General features: G+C 27.6%; 1 protein-coding gene across 7 annotated transcripts in view; it reads right to left on the minus strand.

Annotated features, from left to right (window-relative positions):
- LOC129605676 (proton channel OtopLc) overlaps positions 1 to 13,877 on the minus strand; it is an 83,192-nt gene extending 69,315 nt beyond the window's left edge. For 3 of the 7 annotated variants that reach the window (XM_055515577.1, XM_055515576.1, XM_055515575.1), the window contains exons 1-3: positions 13,140 to 13,496; positions 10,144 to 12,365; positions 9,402 to 9,912 (exon numbers count right to left, since the gene is read on the minus strand). In XM_055515577.1, the coding sequence (XP_055371552.1) occupies positions 9,402 to 9,912; positions 10,144 to 11,443 (1,811 nt within the window). In that variant the 5' untranslated portion in view covers positions 11,444 to 12,365; positions 13,140 to 13,496. The other 4 variants (XM_055515574.1, XM_055515570.1, XM_055515572.1 and 1 more) reach the window with 3 other exon arrangements.
- Positions 13,878 to 23,871: the final 9,994 nt, after the last annotated feature.

A 23,871-nucleotide genomic window follows, 5' to 3' on the forward strand; every position in this document is an offset into this window, starting at 1 on the left:
ATGTCATGGGGCTTTCGTACTCTCAAAAGTCACTTAACTGATGATTCATATATAACAAAAAAAATTGTGGAAAAAAAAATGTACCCATACGTTATGAAAAAGGTAGAAAAATAAAAAGATAAAAGATAAAATTATATGGAAAAATTTTATAAATTAATGGAAAAAGAGCGGCGGTAGAGAAATAAAAATGAAAAGCAAAAAAAAAAAGGACTAAGAATATTAAATATTATTTATTCATTAAAAAAAAAGGATACACATGAAAATATTCAATTTAACTGATTCATGAGTGTGTATGTGCACAAAACTAAACCAGAAATAAATATTATTACCGTCTGAAGGATAGCAGTGTTCCAATTTTATTTTTAAACATTACCTTCTATTATTTTATTGGAAAACATTGTATATTACCTACTAAAAATTAAACAAATATTAATTTTGCGATGAGAAGTGAAAAATTTCCATACGGTGCTCAGAATAGGTTGAGCTTTCATGTATTTTGACAAATTAATTAAACTATGTATAAAATTTTATTTGAAAATGTGTGAGAAATTCTAATTAAGATTTGTCAGCAAAGATTTTATTGCATATAACGAACTCACAAGATCCTATGTAAGTTTTCTTTTCTGCAGAGATTTCGTAATGGACAGAATTTGCAAAATAATAAATTAAAAGTTTCGGTCAAAAATATAAAGCTCATCAATCATTTTCATCAAATGTAGGATCAATCGTTTTCGAGCTAAACGCGATTAATGTCAAAAACATTAAACGCTAGAAGATTCACTAATGTAAGGTCACCAGCTCGAAATATTACCAGTTCCTGTTAAAAGTTTGTTAAAACTTTAAAAATAGCAGTTAAATATCAAGTTCATAATTTTTGAATATGAAATTTTATTAAAATTATTTTACGCCATATTTCCCCCATATCCTATAATCCCATAAATAGTAAATTTTTTGTTTTTTGGTAGATTTTATTACAAATAACAATTTATTCAAATAATTTCCATAAAATAACCATGCCAGTAATTTGTAATGTTTATTTAATAACAGTTCAAAAGAAAAATAAAAAATATTTTTTTAATGCCATTGTTCCAAATAATTTCCGTAGGCTCATATATGTGTGGAATCATTTATGAACTCATTCATTCAATCAAAAGTATTTTTGTATTTAAATATTTAAAAGAAAATATAAAGAGGATGCACAGTGGAAAGAGGATGAACAGTATACTCCTCGCCTGTTGTCTCCTCTCCCCCCTTAAATAGTTTCAATAATTTTTTTGTTACTAAACATTAATAAAAATCTGATTTATACGATTTTTCTAAATCCAGTTTCAAAAAAATCTAATAAGATTTTTTACGTATTTTATGTTTGGGATTCAAATGAGATGTCGGATAAAAAAATGTTAAAAGTTTTAGTTTACTTTCTTTTCATAAAACATAATGACCTGAAAACTTGTTATTGTTTTTTCTTTTTGTGTTCTCGTAGCTCAATATTTTACATAATGTAAAAATTTTCATCCTACCGCTCCGATTCTCTTCTCCTCTCTCTTCTTTTAATATCTTTGTCATTTCTCATAATGTGTTAATATATTTTTCTTAAAATGTCAAAATGGAAATTGTCAATTCCCTTTTCGTCTTGATGTTGATCTCTCTTGCTACTCTTGGATATGAAATATTTTTTTTTTATTTTACAAAAGTATAAGAGTAAAAAGAGAGAAAACAAACATGAAAATTGACAGAAAAAATTCCACTCTTTTTTTGTTTTTAGGTCAAAATACCTGAAAGTCAATATTCCTATATGCCATAATATAGCTTTACTTTTAGATATTCATTACACATATACGAATATGTATTATAGGTATTTGTGTGGATGTTATTAAAACATATAGAATTCTTAATGTAAAAAAGAATTTACATCCTTATTATTACATTTTATATTATAACGTATGTATGTATGTTACATAATGTATAATACATAAAAGTAAACATGAGATAAAATGAAAACAGAACGAAGAAAATGATGGGCATACCAAAAACTTCCATTTAGTCGCATATTATGAACTCATATATTCCTAAATGTTATTATCCCGATATGGTAATTTAAAGTTGTGTTAAGTGTTTTATATGTTCAGCTATATTTAGCACACATACAATCATAAAAACTTATTTTTATTATATAATATCCTTAAAGGCATTATGAATAAAAATTATGTACTAAAAGGACGAAAATAAGATGTTTTCGAGAAGCAGCAACACAAAAAAGAAATTTAGTATTTTTGTTTACTGTTTTTTGTTTTTGCTTTTTGATGGATAGACAAGATCTCTACATCACTAAATATATGAAAAAAAAAAAAAACAAGAAAAAAAAAATCCAAAACATTTGCAATTTAATTAAAAAACGAAACGAAAATAGAAAATAATAAATTTATTTTGTAAAAAGGAACCAACATCAAAAATAGAACCAAGAAGTAAAAAGAAAATTAATTTTTTTTTTCTTGAATCTCATGATGACAGAATAGATTTTTATGAAAAAAAAAAATTATTATAATAGAAAAAAGGACACATTGTTAAAATTGAATTCTCAAAAATTATTTAAATGGAGTTGAAAATGAATTGGAATAAAATTTATAATTTTATTAGAATGATTTGAGAATTTCAGGTTTTTCTCGTCATATTCATTATACACTGGAAAATTGCGATTATAAAATGAGAATTATAAAATAATTAAATTTATTAAAGTTTTAAAAACCCCAGAACACAGATAATATTGAATACTTGGTCGGCTATTGGTGAAAAAAAAATTATTTTAAAACTGCTGAGCAATGGCCAAAATTCAAATATATGACAATTCGGCACCATTTCATAGCTAACTACTTAATGTCGTCAAAAAGTCCTACAATTTTTGTTCAGTTAGTCGTACAATACCTGGAAATCTAAAAAACGTCTTGTACTCAAACAAATCTTTTATTTTCAACAAACCGGGAATTCTTCCAAAAAATTATTTTAAACTCTAATTTTTTAAGTCAATTGTTTTCCAAAAATTAATTATTCAATTATTCCACTTTAATCTCAAAAATCATTGCTAAATCATCCATATGCTATGCCCGTCTCTGTATATACCTAGAGAACGTTGAATCATCACTAACAAATGTAATCAAGCAGGTATGAGTGACCTAAACAATTATAAAATTCAGTCATTTTAGAACTGAGACAACTCACTTTGGTGTAACAAGCAAATCTTTGCAGGAGACTAAGATTGAAAGTACCTCCAATGTTTTTTTATTTTGAATAATAAATACATATAAAGTAAGAGGAAATTAAATTTAAGTGTTAGTTACTTCTTCTAGTAAATGTGCTGGGTGAGTTTTAGTTGGTTAATGTCCGTATAGATTTTCACCATTCGCACGAAAAAATGAATCAATCAAAATTTTTAAAATTGCAAAATAATTACAATAAAAAATTTTTTTACCTTAACATTTCTTCTCCGTTTTATTAAAATATTTGCTTAAAATCAAGGCTAAACTTTTTGAAAATTTATTGATATTTTGTAAACCTTTTTCAACCTCATTTCTACTTATTTTGTTCTTACTTCTAACTTCTTCAAAGATATCATTTTAGCATAAATCTGAAATTTTCTTAAATAGGGAAAAAAAAATTGTAATTGTAACAATTTATTTAGTACCTTCGCAAAAAATCATACTTTCATACATCCTCCGTCTTCATATACTTTTTAAGCCGAAAGGCTTAAATCTTATCTGAGAAATCCCGATATTGAAAAATTCTCGTTTTGTTAACAAGTAAAAACAAAAATTATAGTGAACAGTAGATACGTGCCATTTTTATTGTTATCCTTTTCATTTGCAATACATATGTAAAATAAATTTTTCTTCTATTTATGATTTTCAAAATCCTTAAGAGATCCTTAAGAAATTACAAAATTTTTAATACCAAAATATGCGATTTTGTTTTTTTTTGCGGTATTCTTTAAAAAAATATGTTCAATTCAGCACGTCATATTTTGCATACCCTTTTAAAAATTTTTGAAAAAAAAAAATTGAAGATAAAATAATGTAAAAAACAAGATTACAAAAAAAAAAAGAGAATGCGGCAATTTAGTAGATGTCTTTTGGGGGAAAACGCTCGTTTACATTTCATAGAACTTACTGTTGAAAAAATTTTACTCCATATAAGTTGAACACACGATTGTAAAGTTGAATAAAGGAAAACTTAAACGAAGTTACAAAATATAAAGTAAATGATATTTTTTGAATGATTCTCTAAAAAGAAGATAACGGATTACAATCATTTTTAAGGACATTTGTGCATGTTTTGATCGTAAGATGCGAGAAGCGAATAAAAGAAATTGTACAAAATAAAAAAAACGTAAAATGGAATTTGTAATTGAAATTTATCTGATATAAAAAAAAAAGGATAAAGCTTTGTATCGTCATTTTGATATTTAAAAAAAAAAGGATCTGATAATTTTAAGCATTTGAATTTTTTTATTTATATGCCTATTACGATTAAATTAAAAAGGATTATGAAATGTTTAAATTAAAATTTAACCCCTCCATAAGGGAAACAATTTAAACAGAAACGAATTCCTCAACTTCAATTTTTTTTCAGAGATTTTATGAAATTTGCAAAGATAGTTCAATAAAGTCAGTTATTATTGCAAAAAGTTGATCAACAATTCCCTTTTCCTAATAGTTCACCTTACTATTTGATAAATGACATACATATCTGCTTCCTTATCGTTATTAAAAACCGTATCATTTCCAGTTTCTCAAAAATATCAAAGAATTTAATATATTATAGCAATATGATTTTATATTTTTTTCATACACGATCCAACACACCACAAAAACTACCTTCAACCATACTGCAATGTAATCTTAAATTTAATAAAGTTGAACATTCTTAGTTTCTTCACTTCCTGTGGGCTATTCTTTTTCCCTAATGTACAGAGCTTTACTCCAAGGGGAAATAAAATACAAAAAAAAAAGGAGGATTTTATTTTTATTTAAGAAATGTCTGCTTATAAAATGATGATTGATGAATGTTTCTCTAAGAAAGAAATCATCAAAATATAATATGTATAAAAAAGCAAAACAGTATAATAAAGGGAAAGGAAACATGTTCAAAACCAATAATCAACATTCATCTATGAACCACAGGATTATAATTGAATGATGGTATTACAATAACTAGCATAAAAAATACTCAATACACTTATACTCATACCATAAAGTCCATAAAATATTTTCTTAACATATCCGAAGGATTTAAAAAGAAGTTCGTGGGAAATTCCTGAATTGCAATACAGGATATCTATATAAAAGTAATATAAAAAATATTTATTTATCGATTTGTTTTTCTTTTTTTAGAAAAATAAGTATAGAAGAAGGAGAAGGAAGACCATATAAATTTTACATTATACAGGACATTGAACAATTGCTTCGTATGTAATAACTTTTTTTTTCTATAATTGTTTCCAATTATACTATATATCGTTCCTCCATCTGCTTCAAGCTGTTATTATTAATAAGCACTTGAAGTTTTAATATATTAAAAAAAAAATATGAGATAATATTTTTTTCGAATAATTATCCCGGTCTGTTTGTGTTAATAGAAAATTTTAGAGAAATGGCGAATTTGGTTCAATTTTTAATATTTTTGTAATTTTTGATTTGCTTATTACGCGTCCATCAGGCGAATTCGTTAGCGCGATACGTGCAAAAATACCATAATCGAGTATGTCAATCTTTTTCCAATTCGATTGTCTTATTAAACTTCATTGCTATTATTTGATCTCTTTTGCCTGAAAATACTATAAAATGTAAAAATTGGGGTATTTTGAACATGTTCAATGCACATGCTCTCTGTAAACCTAATAAGGTTCGTTAGTCACTGTGAATAATTTAAAAATTTGATGTAGAATAATTTTAAGAAAAACGTGATTGTGATTGCCGAACTGAATTAAAAAAAAATAACTCAGTTTCTGCGAAAAACGTAGCAACCACAAAAAACTGGGTATTCTTATAAAAATTTTTTAGTGAGCTTATATTTTAAAGTTTCAAAATTAAAGACGAAATAAGAACTCAATCCCGAAAATCATTCGCTCAAATTCAACTGGAGCGCATACAAATATGGAAACAAATTTTTACAGATGAATTTAATTAAATATTTTTTTTAGAATTTTTTTTTACTTTATAATCACTTAACCCATTTGAATTTTATTTTAATTTTCTTTTCTATTTTTATTTTTTTGTATTCAACATTAGCCGGATGTTAAAATAAAAAATATTCTTTTTAGACTATGAATGAATAATTTCATAAGAAGCTAATAAAAAAAAATCATATGCCTATTTTAAAAGAATTTTAATCCTTATTTAAAAAAATATATAAAATTTTTTTTCCATATAGCTATACATTTAAAATATTTTATTTGATTCTATAAGGTGCGTTCTCTCTCTATAATTTCAACATTTTAATTTAGAAATTCATAAGTAATAGAAAATCTCATTAACTTTATGCTACTACTTGACTTGCAATATAGTTTCAATTTATAATAATTTTACTCTAATGAGATCTACTAACCCAGAAATGAAAAAACAAAAAATAAAGCAAAAACAATACAAAATGTTTAGAAAAGTATAAAATATAATTTTATATTTTTTTATCCTGTGCATTAGAATTTAAATAAGGAATAGAAATCTCTTTTTCTAAAAATAAAAATATTTACAAATCTTATGAGTGTTCGTGTATACAAGAATGCAGTAAAAATGCTACATTTTCTGTTATGTCAAGTAAAATATCGATTTTCTTCAGAAATATTGATTTCCCTTACGAAACAAAATCCCCAACTAATTGCTGGTAAGAAAATGTTGACCCATTTTTGCGTTCCCTCTTCGTAAACAATAGGTTCATTAGTAATTTTGTTTGGCAGCCTCCAGAATTCTTAATATGCTTAATGTAGGGAGTGATCAAAATACGAATGAATTCGAAATTAATTTTTTAAAACTTAAAACTTGAAGTGTTTCCTTTTTTCTTTCATAATTTTTTTTTGTAACGCAATAAATTCTGATTAAAAGTTTTTCATCAGGTAACCAAATACCAGTAAAAATTTCACATTTTCTATATACATAAGAATAACAATAAAATTAAAAAATTCGAGTAGAATGGGTACGATGGTGGTGGGTAATTGTGGTGGTGTTGTTGAAAAAAAAAAAGTTTAAAAAAATTAGAAAACATATTTTACCCATTTTAATTTTGATTATCCGGGAATAAAATTCTTTTTTCGTTTTTTTCCTAAATTCAGTTTCCTGATAAATTTTTGCGGGAATACAAATAAGAAAGAGTAAATTTGCTAACAATATACGTATACATAAATGTGCCTATTGCATATATCAATGTAACAGTGGTGTATGTAGTTGAAAAAAATGAATTACACGGGATTCACATTTTGAAATGGTTATAAATAAGGTTCATATAGGTTCACAAAGGTACATACTTATACATATAATTTCCATTTGTAAGCCATTTTAAGGTCGCTAAATGAGTAGAGTAAAATAATATGGATACTCGTTTAAAATCAAAGCATTTTAAAGCTCTAATGCAGAGCAACATTTTCCTATAATAAAGTTCTTGAACCAACATATTTTTAACCTCACAGTTACCGAATCTGACTCTGTTATTTTTCTTTATTCTACGTTATTAATTTTTGGAAATAAAATTTCCATACGAGCCATGAATTATCAACACAAATAAAAATTGCATTCAAAGGGAATTATTCTTTTTTATTATTATTAATTTTTACGTCATGACCTCAAATTTCTCCCCAACTCCATGATTGAAAGGAACAATACAAAAATATTAGAAAAGAAAAACCAGGAAATAAATTGAACAAAATTTGGAATGTGATATTTTTGGTATTCAACAAGACTTTAACAATCATTTTAACTTGTTCAGAATAAAAATTATTACTAAACAAGAATTCCACCCCATTGAACAGTTATTTTTCCAAAAACAAAAAAAAAAAAACTCCATATTTTTTTCTAAGTTAAGAATTAATTCTCTTGTTCATTTTTGGGGGTACTAGAAAGTGTTACTTTAAATGCTCTATAATGTATCCCCTTTTATCTAAATATCTACGCTTTACTGAACTCAATAAATAAAATTTTTATATTTACTTTGTTATTTTGCGTCGTCGTTATCCTTGAATAAATACGCAGTTATGGACTTTTTAAAGTAACGTTAAAGGATGTTTACAATTTTTATTAGACGCAATGTGTATGGAAAAAGAGGGTTGAAATTTTTTTGATAAAGGAATGTTCACTTTTACATTACAAGTTATTTCAAAACAAAAAAAAAAATAAATAAAAGGAAAAAGTCATAGTCTAAATGATATTTATGAGTTGTACTTTGCGAGAGTATATCTAATTTCTAACGGATATTGTTAACACAACATTATTCTAGTATATCGAGTAAGATGCTGTTTCATTAATACAAAATAAACCATTAAAACCGTTCAGGAAAATCAAATTGCTGCATCCAATACTACATTTAGTCTTAATTTTAAAACAAATCCTTGCCAAGTCATCTCTTACAAATACAGACTTTTAATCTCTATTATTATAGTTCTACGCAATTTCATGTAGGTCTTCCACAAAGTAATCATAACGTATTGTTTGTAATAAGTATGTCGGTAAAACCTATTATATTTTGGTCTACTATTATTTTGAATTGTAGCCTCAATCATTAATAAAATATTTAAGTAAGTTTTCTTTTGTCATCTGGAAAATCAAAAATAAAATTTCCAACTTTTTAAAATAAAGTAGGAAATACTTGAAATAGTGATGTTGAAATAAAAAATGGAATACATGAAAACGATTTCTATTTCAACAAAAAGCAACAATGAAGAGTATGAGTCCGTATCATTATTACTAATATCACTTTGACTTTATCGCAACCGGCCGTGCCAAACTGAATATGATTAACATACTATCATATTTATGAAAAATTGTCACAACCTTTTAAGGAATGCTTAAAGTAATTTTTGTCTTTGCTTCTTAAATAAATTATGGTGCATGTGCATGAATAAAAAGCACGAATCATCAAATGGGAAATATTAAAAAGTAAAAGAAATCGTGTACATGCATATAAGAAATTTAAAGCAGCCGTTTCAAATGAGAAAAATTCTTTCAGTATAAAAGTTAATAGTTTCTTAGTTAAAAGCTCAGTAAATCAAATGACTTAAAATTTTAAAAGCAGTTCTAATATAAATTTATAATTTAACGTTTAGTGTATTTTAATTCATGTAATAACACCAACAGCGTTATTAAAGTAAAGCTTAACCATATTTAGATAATAAAAGAAAATGAAACCATTTGGTTAAAACTTACCTGTCATCTATTGATAAAGGTGTTGGCGGTGGCATTGGAACTGCTATAAAGTCCGAATCAGCATTTACCCTTTCGCCTTCCTCTATATGAATTTGATCTAATCGTCGTTGAATATCATTATCCTCTGCTTGTTCATTACTACCATTATCATCTTCTTCATCTGCATCATCACCTTCATCTCTTTCATCATCGCTTTCATCTCCATCATCTCCTTCATCTACTAGTACCGGTGCTATTGTTGTTACAATAGTAGGAAGTGGAAGACCTACAATTTCATCATCCTCTTCACTTTCATGTTGCTGCTCTTCTTCGGTTTTTTCTAATTCGCGTTGTATTTCTGTTGTTTCTGATGGTTCTATTGGGGGTGATGTCGATTCTAAGTTTGCTTCCTCTTCCTCTTCTTCTTCTTCTTCTTCTATTTCTTCTTCTTCTTCTAGTTGCTCCTGTTGTATATCAATTTCTTCCGGGGGCGGTGGAGGTATCGTAAATTGACGATCACCTAAACCGTATCCTGTATATGCAAGGCTTTGATGAGACATTCCAGAATTATGATATGGATGATGATGATGTTGGAACATTAAAGACATTGGTGGGGATATTGAAAGTGGAGAAAGAACTGGGGACTGAGGTTCATGACGAGGTGGCAAGGGGTCCGGTAAAGGTGGCGGAATGGATAATGGAGGAGGAGGTGGTGGAGTTGGTGGTGGCGATGGTGATGATGTCATTGAATCTGATTCTCTACCTGAAGTACGATGAGTCGGAAGTGGAGTTGAATCAACAGAAGAAGGTGCTGGAAGAACACTTGATGGTGGCGTAGTGGCATCTGATGCACTTGTTGGAGGTAAAGGAGGTGGTGAAGATGGTGGTACGTCGACTGGTATAGTCATATCTATTGTAGTGTCATCTTCACTACCCTCATTACCATTTGCATTTGGTGGTGATGCTAATTCTATTGGTGGAGAATCTGGTGGCGAAGCTCTTTGCATTTCAAATGCTGATGCTGGTAAAGGTGGTGACAATGGCGGTAACACCGGTGATTCGGATATTTCATGTAAGCTTCGTGGTGGAGATGCCGATTGCAGTGGTGGTGGTGGTGAATATCCCATTTGACCTTGCGGTGGAGACTCAGTTGGCGGAGAACCACGTCGTATAGGTGGTGAGTTGATATCACGACCATTATGGGGCGAGTATGAATTATCCGTAGCTTGAGAATGATGTGATAATGGAATTGAATGTTGTGATTGTTGTGAATGATGTGAATGTTGAGACTGATGTGAAGGTGGTGAATGATGTGACGAATGTTGTGAGTGTTGGGAGTGTATTGATCCGACTGATCTTTGTGATGTAATTGATGGCCTTTTAGCTGACGGAGATTTTACTGATTGTCTATCAGCTGACCTTTGCGATGATATTGAACCTCGTTGTGATGGTGGTGATTGGGGTTGTGATCTTTGAGATGAAATTGAACCACGTTTAGATGGAGGTGATCTTGTATTTGATAATGATGGAGGTGATTCTCTTTGGGGGGGTGATGATATTTGTTGAGACTGGGGAGCCGCATATTGTAATGAACGTTGTGATGATATTGATCCACGTTGAGATGGTGGGGATTTTGAATGAATGGATTTTTGTGAAGCGATTGAACCGCGCTGAGATGGTGGTGATGCAGATTGTTGTGAATGGGGACTGCCACTTTGAATTGGTGATGAAATTTGTTTAGGTGATGAAATTGTTCCTTGCGATTGTTGAGATGTTATTGAGCTACGATGAATTGGGGGTGGTGAAGATAAATGTAGTGGGGGTGGTGGGGGTGATGATGACGATGTTGAAGATGGTATAGATGATATAGATGTTGGTTCAACAGGTGGCGGTGGAAGATCATCTGTTTCAGATGATTGCTTTTGATCTTTAGTTGTCTGTGGTCGTGCCGTTACTTCTTCGATATCAGAATCGACACCTTGAGCTAAATTTAAATAAAATGAATCACGGGAATCACTTGAACCGCGTCGTAATTTTAATGATAAATCTGGTGAACTATCCATATTGATATTAAATTTTTTATTTTATTTATATTTAAATTTTTTTAAAAGTATTTGTATATATAATTTTTTTAATTATTTTATTTTACGATATTAAAAGGTAATACACACAATTATTTTGTTTTCGTATATATTTTCATATGTATATATATATTTTTCTGGTATTGAATTATGAACACTTTACGGTTTATTTTTTTCGTTAATTTTTCAATTTTTCACTTGTTTTTTTTTTATTTTATTTTTCATTTTTTACTTAAAAATTTTATTTTAGTCAAAATTTTGTATATTTTTATTTTTTTTCATAAAAAAAATTCGAAAGATTTTTTCATTGTTTTTATGTTGTTTTTCTTTTTTCCTAACATTTGCGCAGCCTAAACGCTCTCTTTTTCTCTCTTGAGCCACACAAAATAGGAAAAAAAAATGATATTTAACATAAAATTACAAATTATTACAAAAACAACATTTAAGAAAAGCTAATCGTATTATTTAGGTCACATCACATCTTAATGGCACAGGGTAAGAGAAATAAAATAAAATCTTTATTGGAAATTTTCTTTTTTTATTTTGTTTTTGTTTAATTAAGAAATTTTTTGTTTTATTTCAAATTTTTAATTTAATTTTTGAAATTAACTATTGTGTATTGTGATATCACTAATTTTCAACTTTTACTTATCATTTTTATTGAAATTTTTCATAATTTTCCTCTTGTGTTATCGTAAAATTGCTCTTTTCTTCTTAAATATTTAAGTGTTACGCCTGTAGATTTATTTTTTTTTTTTGTTTTTAATAATTTCACTTATTATATCACAAATAAAACAGGAAAATTATTGCGCAGCATACAAATTATCGCTTTTGTTATTATTTTCATAAATAAATTGTTTGATGGGATTTGCGTTTGTTTTTTTTATAAACTGTATTTATTCTTCTGTTTTTGTCACAAGATTTTATTTTCAGGCGCAAATCACCAATAAAATAAATTCAATATGGAAATTACATTGTTATATTCAAAAATATTAACATGAATTTTTGTGTGATGTAAGAAAATATAAAATAAAAAATAATGATACAGAAAAAATTTAACAATTATAATAAAACTATATAAAAAAATTAAAGAAAAACAATGAAATAACAACAATATTAAAAATTAAAGAGATCTATCCCCCAGTATATACACACATCTTAACATATACTCCTATTTACACACTTTACACATATTTGTTTATGTATATATATGTATATATACATATATTGCCTATTGTGTAGGGAAGGACACTCCCAAACCGTTCAGTTTCACTTTTCCTTCTTTATCGAGATGAAGAAAAATAATGAAAAATCCAAAAAAAAAAAAAAAAATTATACAAAAAGTTCAATAACTGTAAAGCATAACTTCAATTTTCATATATGTATATGTAAATGTATGTTGATACGTTTATGTGTGTACGCATGTAAATTTCAATTGTATTCGTTCAATATCCATACACATACACGTATATGCTTTTGTAACCGTATTTTGTTTCAATATTGTTATTATGTATGTATGTATGTAAATTCATGTTTCGTATCCAGGATATCCTTGAATTTTAAATCAAAAAAAAAAATGAAACTTTAATAACGATACATAAATGAAAAAGAAAAAATCATAACAATTTTCAACAAAAGACAGATAAATCATGCATATTGTACTCTTTATCATACGTACATTTATAATTTATTTCAATATATTCATATATGTATAACATTTAAAAAAATATTCAAAAAAAAAAAAATAATCCGAAAGGAATTCTTTGTCCTCCAAACGGAACCGGTTCGTTCGTTTCTTTTCTCTTTTCAAATCGTCTTTTCTTTTTTAAATTAAAATTCGGCTAAATTTTTCTTTTCTTCCGTATTTTTTTCTATTTCCATATTCTTTCATCTTATTTTATAATATTAATCCTTTCTTCAAACTCCAAATTAAAAAAAAAATAAGCAAAATTTCAATTTAATCCTTCGTTTAATTCAATTTTTCTTGTATTTTACTTCCAACCAAAAAAAAAAAATATAAAATGTTCATTTCACATTTAAAAACTCACAGCTTTTTCTTACACTTTTCATTATTAAAAATGATGTAGAGAAAAATAACAAAAAAAATAAAATTTATCTCAAAGGCGAAAATTAAATTTTCACAAATAACTAGTTAAAAAAAAAGGATGCTTTATACATAATTTTTTATTTTTCGTTCCACGAAGCAAAATAGAATAAGAAAAAATTTATTTCTATTTTTTAATTATTGTTTTGTTGTTTCCTTTTCTTTTTTTTTGTTATTTGCTGCTTTTGATTTTATTTTTTTTTTTCACTAATTAATTTCATATGCAGAGAAAGGAAAAAAAAACTAAAATGCCAACAACAAAATTGCGCTACGCTATATCCTTTCCGATCGACCAACACTAACGGAATGATGATGAGAGATACAAAGTTTATGTTCTCTCTCTCTCTATGTACGAGTACGATATAAAAAGACAAAAAAAAATAAATAAAAAGTTTTCAGTGTTTTGTTTTTCACTTTTTTTTGTTTTCTCGTAAAATGATTTGTTTTTGTTTTTTAGATATTTGTGCAAAATACTCTAAAAAAAATAGAGCAAAAATTACGGCGAATTTTCATTATCAAAAAACTGAATTGACGTAAAAATGTAATTTTAGTGGTTACCAGTTGTGCGGCGAATTTCTATTCAATTTTTTCTTTTTCAAAAATTTTTGTTATTATTTATTTTAGGTCTCTTGTTATCATTTTATTTAATAATTATCGCAAAGCTTTAATAATTTCAATTTGTTTTGCATGATTGTGTGTGTGTGTGGTAATTGTGAGTATTAAAAATTGTAAATTATATTGTTGTAATACCAAGACCTAAAAAAAAATATTTCTCACAAAAAATACGAAAACATTACAACAAAAAAAGAAATGTTGATTTGCGCAAATAATAATTGCCAAAAATTTTTTTTTTAAAAAAAGAAAAAGCTTTAAAATCAACACTTTTAGTTTTGAAATTCTTAAACATTGTTTACACAAAAGCCCACCAGGTGAATTTTAGAACACGTACAGAGAAGATGAAAGTTTATTTTTTATGTTTTTGTTTTTTTATTTTGTGTATTTTGGTTTAGACATTTTTGTGTTGTTTTTACAAATGGGAATGTTATGTTGAGTGTTTTAAAGCACATACGTGCCGAGCTATGTAAAGAGAGATACGCTTATACTTACATACATTTGTATAGAGACGTAATAGTTTTCAATGTGCACATGTAGTTGTATACAAATTGTTAGTAGTAAAAGCTTATTTTACACTTCCATGCTTTAATTGAACTCTTAGAAAAAAAAAGTAAATACATAATATGAGAACAAAAGTGAATTACTTATACATTTTAAATTTTATAATTGAATGTTTTGTTTTTGTGCAGAGTTTAAAGATTTACATACAAAGGTACATAAATAATATGTATGTAATTTGTAATTGACACCTTCTACAGAAAATTTTGTTTTGTGTTATGCCTACAATACATAATTACAAACTTGTTGTACACGAAAGGAGCTAACGGAAAAGACTTCTAATAGAGTTTTCTTAGTACCAAGGCCTAAACGTTTATTGGATTCAAGAACACGGGTTGATAAAGAGCGTTACTGATTTAATTCGAAAAATTTTATTATTCTAGGGGTAGGCACTGAGTTATGAGCACGGAGAGTTGTCAGTTGAAGTATATACGCCTTGGAATAATTTAATATTTTTAATAGACTGGTGGATGTGGTCTATTCGAGAGGACCGAAAAAAAACCTACACCCTGTCAAAAATAAAACGAAGTAGAATAAACACTTTGAAAATAACGACAGCAATATTACGCAAAGAATGGACCTGACAAAAGCATAATAACATAGTAAGAACCTTATGTATCCCAAATCTAATATCTAATAACAGAACTAATATCTCAGTAATTGATGCGTCAATAAAAACAAATATGCAAAAAAATAAACACTTATGTGGGTGTGTAAAAGTAGCCCCGAATAAGTATCGGGGCACTTGATGAATATTTCGAACGTATTAAATTGTTGTATTTTTTTATATACGAGTGTTGGTAACATTGTTTAAGAGTGAAAGCCTTCGTTTACACAATGCATTTGGTCAACTTTTTTTCTTAGAAGAGACGCATGCGACGAAAGAGAATAAAATGTAAAACTAATACAATGTGTAAACGCAGGTAACATAATATTTTCGTGCAGAAAGTGAATATTTGAAGCTTTGCTGCGCATTTTTTTTATTGTTGTGATGTAAAGAGAGAAAAATATTAAAATAAAATAAGGAAAAAAAAAAAACTTTTTGTATTTTAATACAAAAAGGATGTTGATACACGAGAGAAGATTTTTTGTTATTTTTTTTTATTATTTTTATCATATTTTTTGGTAACTACTATTATCTTCAAGCGGATGAATGGCGGCACTACAGAAACAAATTGCCTTTGATATTTTGTTTTCTTTTTCCGGTAGTAACAATTCACGTATAAACACAAAAAGGGCACATAAAAATCACTACTCGATTTTGATTTTTTTATCGAAGGGGAAATTTTGAAAGTATATCAGTTTCTTTTTGTTTTTATTTTTATAGTACTACGAAAAACAAAAAACAAAACTTTTTTGATCTCCGATGCATAAACGTGATGGTTTATGGCATACGTAGATTCTTGTTATTATTTCTTGAGAGATTTTGTTTTTATATTCAAGATTAATGTGATTGCCACAATGTTTAAACAAAAAATTGTTGAAAAGCAAACATAACTCATTAGTGTATGTGTATGTGAATACGCATAAGTATTTGAGAAAGAAAAGTGAATAACATTTTTAATGAAATGGGAGAAACGTGAAGGTTAAGTATCGCTATTCGAAAGAGAGTTATAATATTGAATTTTATTTAAATTTGCTGTTGTCATATTTTTATATATTAGATTCAATGCACGGCTATAGAGCGGTGATTGGCTTGAGACCACAATCTCTCATATGCATTCTTCCCGCTTATGCATTTCTTCGGGAATGACATGATTAAAAGCTACACCGTTAAAAAAAAACCTTGATATTAGCATAGCTGGGCGAATTAGTCATGTCATCAAAAAGGGGTTCACTGAAGTGCTCGGGTAAGATCTCCGTTTAAAGCAAAAGAAAATTTAACATTTATTTAGGCCAGTTTAGAAATCGTCTTAGTGTTTAAAAAACAAGTTCAATTGGAATTTCAATTTTGTTAAATTTAAAATATATAAAGTATAAAGCGGGTATAAAGTATTTTAATACGTACAGCACTAATTTATCACTTCAATGTTTATCTATTCTTCAATATAAATAGTATCATATATAACTTAAGTTTAAGTGTTTGACTTTTTTACAAAATTTGAAATTAATCTTTCACAATTAAAAAAAAGTAACTTTAACTTTAAAAAACCAACTTCAAAATAATTGTGAATATACCGAACAGTGTTGTCGTTTTGAAGCAGTCTGTCTTAAAACAGTAAAAGTGTCTTAAAACAAAATTGCACAATTTTACCATGCTATTACAATTGAGTATTTTTTCGAAGACGCAAACCTTTAGTACATTAAAAAAAAGGAAAGCTCCTCAATTTAAAAAAAGAAGCTTTTTAAATTAAAAGCTTTTTATTTTATCTGTTTATTACATCTGTTCTGATTTAAATCCTTATGTTTTCAGGACATATCAAGGACCTAATTAATAGAACAATATAAAATTTATTAAATGGTTAACATTGCAAAATTGATTTTTGATTTGTTGCATTACCAAATTAGCAGAGTTTTTGCTTCTACTAAGAATTAAAAATCTTGCAATTGTATAACAAATAATTTAATTTTGAGGCAATAATTAAAAGAAGTTCCTCGAAATTAAGTTTGATCAAAAAAACCACAACTTTATGAGAAACAATTCCAGTATTAAATTATTGAATTTTCTTAATATCTTTAAATTACCATTTGTTATTTAGCTTTAATTAAGAACAACATTTTGTTGACAAACGTTCAAAACAATAATGTAATACCTTTAGAACATTACTACAAATTTGCTAATGACACACAATATAAAAATAAATCTGATAATTTTTCTCACTTTTTACATAAAAAATATCTTAATAAGTTGTTTTAAGTTTTGTAACACACAAAATACCAATAAATTTCAATTAGGTGTCTATAAATATTTTTATCTTCAATGTATACCAGATGCTCTGCATTCAACAGCATATTATAATTGTAATAGAAATAACTGTACATATATCTTATATACATACAAATTCATACATAGACTAAGCAACGTAGTTTAATTTTAAGAAGTTGTAAGATAATACTCCGAAAATATATGTATGTATAACATTGTGTTGAACAATAGGGAGAAAAGTGTAAGGAGATTTTGTTTGTCTGCCAATAAAAGAACGATATTTTTTTTTATATTTTGTTTTTGCGTTTCTTTAAGCAAAAACTTTTATTCCCACTCCGAAGAAATCACGCTTTCCTACCAAAAATTAATGCCTGTTTTTTATATTTTACCAAGTATACTATATGTTTGTATTATACCATGTTCATCAGGGTGTCATATAAATTAATTTTTCTTTGTCTTAAGGAGCTTTTACCTTTTATGTTTATTTGTTTTTCAAACTAATTATAAAAAAAGGTGAAAACGTGAAAATAATATGGAAATCTCAGAAAAGTATTGAGTTGGTCTTACCGAATATTCATTACCGTTATGTACAGGCTATCATATTTTAGATACGGGATTCTTCTGTATCATAGGTCTAAGATAAGGTTTATGTATCAAAATATTATTCAATTAATTTTGTTTGATGAGAACAGAATGTAGTTTTACTTGTTCCATGATACAAAATTGACAATCATTTTATCTATCAAACTTTGACGAAATATCAAACCAATCAAACACAATTCCAGAGCAATGTTTGATTATGTGAAACATGAGTAAAAGCAACAATGAACACAATTTATTTATCAATCTTAAAAAAAAATGTCATTTTACAGAAATATTTAAATAGTCCAACAAAGTAATACGTAGGTGCTCAGCGGTCTTTCAAACGAACATGTTTGTTCGTTTGAACATGTATGAACAAAATAAAGTTTCGAATAAATAAAAACTATTTTACTCCGTTTTATTAACAAATGTAATGTTATTATTAACAATTCAAGAAACTTGTTTGAGTATACAATAAATATTTTGATAAAATTTGATATCAAACATTTGGTCCAGTCTGATATATCCACTCTCATACATACACCAGTATGTAGTTATATTATAATATGTGTGATTATGTAGTGCAAAAAAATAAAAGAACGATGAAGTACATGAGGGTAAAACAAGTAAAAAACGTAGATATTTAAATAGAGATTTTTTTTTCTAATTAATATGTAAGTTTGTTCTACAGTGTCATGACTTTATGTTTTATACACGTACACATTTATACACATCCGTACATCTTCTTACAAATAAACTGGAATAAAAAAAAAATTTGAAAAAAAAGTTTTGGTAGTTTTTTTTTCTTTCTTTTTACCCACTTTGTGATATTGCTTTACTTTTCGTATGAAATTGCTTTTCATATAAGTATAGGTAGAAAGTCGAATTTTATTTGATCAAAGCAAATTAGCTAATATTTTTGTTTAACTAATATAAATTTTTTTTTGCTTTTACAAAAGCTGCTTTTGAATTTTTACAATTTAATTTTTATATGCCTGTTTTATACAATCAAGCAGTACTGTTCCATTTTATAACATTCTTTTAATATTATTTAAATTAGAGAGAATGTAACCAAAACTGTTATATCAATAAGGACCACATTTTTATTCTCAATGGCTCTGTTCCATTAGTGTTCTATTCCTAAAATACTCACTTAATTATGAAAGTCTGTAACTATCAGGTAAAATTCAAAATTATATGCCTGTCAACCGTCTAATTGAAACACTTAAATTTACAGTAATACATGTTGTAAGAATGTTTGATTGCAAATAACATAATAAATTTTATATAAACATTCAAATTTCGAATCTAGTTAATTCAACAATATTATTGAAAAATTTGTATTTCAATTTCACAAACTGTTCTTTTAGTTCAACAAATTTGTAATCTCAAGGAATTTAAAACAAATTCATCTTTACTTAAGTGTTTGAAGGAAAATTGTTTAGATTTTCGACAATCAAACAAAATCAAAAGAATTTCGGAACTAAAAGAAGTTGGTGTCTTTTGGCTGATAATAGCAAAATGTTAGTTGCTGCCGGAACCCTAATTTAGTAGCATGCAGAAAAGTATGACGAAAAAACTTTTGCTTTACCAGTAGCTTACAGAATTCTCACATATAGATTGCCCGTATGCCACAATGATATTAGGAAAAAAAAAATTTTTTTTTTGGGTAAATTTTTCTTTCGCAAAAGAAAAACTTTTTTTCTTTTATTTTAAATCAAATATTTGTTTTTCTCTTTTTTAAATATTTTCCACTTCCTATTAAAGCAGCATTCATTATATTAGGTTTCTGTTATTTTCGGCATTAACTTTAGAGACGAAAATATAAAAAAATTATACACTCTTTACTTTAATGTCAATGCGGAAAATATCTTGGTTCAAGAATGTGATCTTTAAGTTCATAACACACTTTCGTGTCGAAAGTTTTGTTTGCAATTATTCTACTGTTTTTGGTTTTGAAACGTAAATTTGAGATTTTAAATTCCAAATTTGAGCCCAGTCTATGTGCCATTTTAAATGATTTTTTTTTTTTACTAAGATATTGTTTGGAGAGAACCTAATGGATGGATTTTGGGATTGGGCAATTGATGAGAATGAATTCTGGGAATAATTTTTTTGAAAAAAATTACTTATAGCAATAGTTTAAGATAACCAATTGCTATAAGCGTTACTCTATTGCTATAAGCGTTACTTATAGCAATAGTTTAAGAAAAGGTAAGGCTAAATTGTAGATAAGACCAGCTAAATTTTTAATTGTATTAAATAAAACTTATATTTTTTCTAAATTTTAGAATGTGGATCGCAAGTTCAGGCCAATTTTTTTTTGCATTAAAATAAAATGTCGAATGCACATAGCAACTATACCCTAGAAATTGGCGGAATCATGGTATTACTTTGTGTTCTTACCTACATTTTCTTGTTTTTAAAATTTTTTGTTTTTTTCAGAAAAGAAGAAGGAATTTGAAAAAAAGACGTGAATATTGCAATTTTGTGTAGATTTTAACCATATTATTTTTTTATTTAATTTTTTTTTAAAGAACTCATAGTTAAAAATTATTGGCTCTAATTATGAAGGTTTGAAATTCTTTTTGTCTTAATTTTGTGTTATTCCTTTTTACTCGTCATCCTTTTTAACTCTTAATTATAATTTAATTGAAGTTCAAAGTTTATCAAAAAAAAAAGATTTTTTCTTTTTAGGTTGTTCAATTTCTATATTTAAAAAATAAGATACTTTTGGATTGGTTAAACGTGATAGAATCTTTTTTTTTCCATTTTTATTTTTAGTTTTACTACATTCAATAAAATAATTGACAAGAGAACTGAATTTATTATTTAAAAATAAAGAAATTTATAATGAAGGTAAAAGAAATGTTGGAAAATTTTAATCGCCCGTTCCAATGCAATGTGGTTTTCATTTGGCATATACGCCGACTAGGTTGATGAAATTATTAATAGAAAATTTTCCTGATATTTGAATTTGAACTCTTTCTAGATCAATTCTCTAAATAACAATTAAAAGAATATTTGTGCAGATTTTAATTTAAGAAAAAATTATTGAAAAATTCATTGAAATTTTGTATAAAATTTTGTTAACAAGGGAAAATTTGAAAGAATTTTAAGAATTTTTTTTTTATAAAGAAAAAAGAAATATTTTAAAATTTGGTATTGAAAGCATGAGTTGAAAATAGTTAGATTTCAATTTCTTATTTTATTAACCATTAGAAGTGAACGGCATTCGTACAGCAAAAGGACAATAAGGGGCGAGGAATAGAGCATTTATAGCACGTAAAGTTGACCTCATGTCCTGATTAAAGAATTCAGTTCAATTGGATTCATTACACTTAAAATGAATTCCTTTTCACTTTTACTTCAATAAATTCAATACACACGACTGAAATGTTGGTGCAAAATACTTTACACTTTTTCAATATACGTGCTTTTGTGCAAAATATAACAATTTATTGTTTCGGATAAATTTCCACATTTGAATGCTGTTAATAATTTTGATTTTTCCAAATTAAAGTTATTTTGTTTCATGTACGCACGTTGTATTTTATGTGTTATAATATAAGAATGTGATAAATATTTCGATTGAAAGAATCACATGTATGAAAAACGTGTAAAATTTTTGTATTCGTGACTATGAAAACGTAGAAAGTGGGTACCTCCACTAAAATATTTTTTAATTATAAAAATTGGTTTTATTATTATTAAAATAAAACAAAAAAGGCACGTTCCTCCATGTTATTTGAGAAATTTACTGTTACCTTTGTTGTCACAATAATTGTTTTAGGTTGCAGTAATTCGGTGTGTCCGTTGACCCGATGATTTTTGAATATGTATTGATATCTACGCATCTTATACTTCGTTCCAATTTGAAATCGGGTAATTAGCATCAGAAATAAAATTTACATGTAAAAAACTCATAGTTTAATTTTTTTTGCAGTCTTCTTTGATTCAATTTGAAATATCGAAAAAAAATATAAAAAAAGGAACATTGTTTGTCATTTTAATTCAGTCAAGTTTCGATTATTTCACTATTTTATCGCCATTTAAATAAAAAAAAATGTTCTCAAGTTTTATTTTCTTCCGTTCGGTAAAAAATGCATAGTTCATTCCATATACAGAAAATATCAATATGTTTGGGTTTTTTTTTTGTTCCTTTTCAAATAGCCTTTATCAGTACAAGGATAACGAAATGACGCACTTAAATAACTACAATATAATACAACAGAATATTCATATAAAAATTAACAATACTTGCAATTTGTATTGTAAATTATAAGTTTAGTATTTCAATAATGACCTTCAGTTATTTCAAGTTATAGTAATTGAATATTTGCATGGGCAAAGAAAGGATACAATATGTCAAATTAAAAATTGTTAAGATGTATATTCTAATAAAATATCTACCCACCATTCATCATTTTATTGTATTCGTTCCGTTTGTACAAGAATAAAGAAGATATGGACTTGTCTATATGTAATGAAATTATATTATACAAAATTGTAATTATTAATTTTGTTGCAGGATCAATGTAAATTAGACTGCAACTTTATATTGCATAAACTTAAATAGTGTGTATATTAGGAGGTTTATGGAGAAAATCAACCAAAGAAGTAAGAAATAGTATAATATTTTACAATTATTTCACAAAATTTGTTACTCAAATTCATAATTGTGGTAATTCTATCATAATATTTCGTGAAACTCCGTGACGTTCTTGCAGTTGCTTTTAATAAATGAATAATAAATTAGCACAATATGCAGTATCAAACACATTTAAAATAATACCAGGTAATAACGGGCGATATTGTTGACTTTTCTACTTTTTAACCGTAACTCAGTCAATAAAAAATCAATATGTACGGTTCGTCATTTCTACCCATTTTTTCACCGATGTTTTATATCGACTGTAACCAAAATATTCTATCCGGATATCCTATATAAATATCCGTAACATGCAACAATCAAAACACCAGGGAGTGGATAACCAGTGTCTGCAGGAAGATAAAGCCTTGGGACGGTTGCGACGTCGTGGTACTGGATGGCGACGACATGCCCAAACAGCATGTCTGCGTCACTTACGTACCAAAGGACGAGACAACCGTCAGTCTCTCCAGGGACAAATTTCTAAGTAGGATAGGGAAGTAAAATCCCGGCCTCAAGATAAGTTCCTGGAGGGTGCTGAGGATGGATAAGGAAAAGAACGGGGGCTGCTCCATCACCTTTTCCGTGGATAATTCCGGATTGGAAGATCTACGGAAAGCGGAGTTCCGCCTTTTCCTGATTTTCTTCCGTGTTACCGTTCGGGTTAAAGGAAGAAAATCCTCTCAAGGTGCTGGCCGCAGGGCAGGACAAAATAAAAAACCAATGCCCACCGCGACAACGACGAGCACTTCAGGCCAGCCAAAAGAGCCAAAACTCATTAAAAAGTCTGAAGTCGCTCCGAAAATGGCGGCAAGGGAAACGGAAGAACCGTCGACCAGCACGCCAAATACAAGCGTCCCGGGTGAACCAAAAGGGCTCAAGCCCATTGGGAAGCCCGGAACTGCTTCGGTATTTTCTGTTAGAGGGGCTAGCGTGGCACTTGGGACGGCAAAAGAGGCTGTGGCAGGGCAGGCGCCCACCAAGATGTGTAAAAAGGTGGCAATGGGAGGTAAGGCTCATGTAAAGCCTTTGTC

The sequence above is a fragment of the Condylostylus longicornis genome, unplaced genomic scaffold, assembly GCF_029603195.1.
Source record: "Condylostylus longicornis isolate FDR11 unplaced genomic scaffold, ASM2960319v2 ptg000013l, whole genome shotgun sequence".
Taxonomy (NCBI): domain Eukaryota; kingdom Metazoa; phylum Arthropoda; class Insecta; order Diptera; family Dolichopodidae; genus Condylostylus; species Condylostylus longicornis.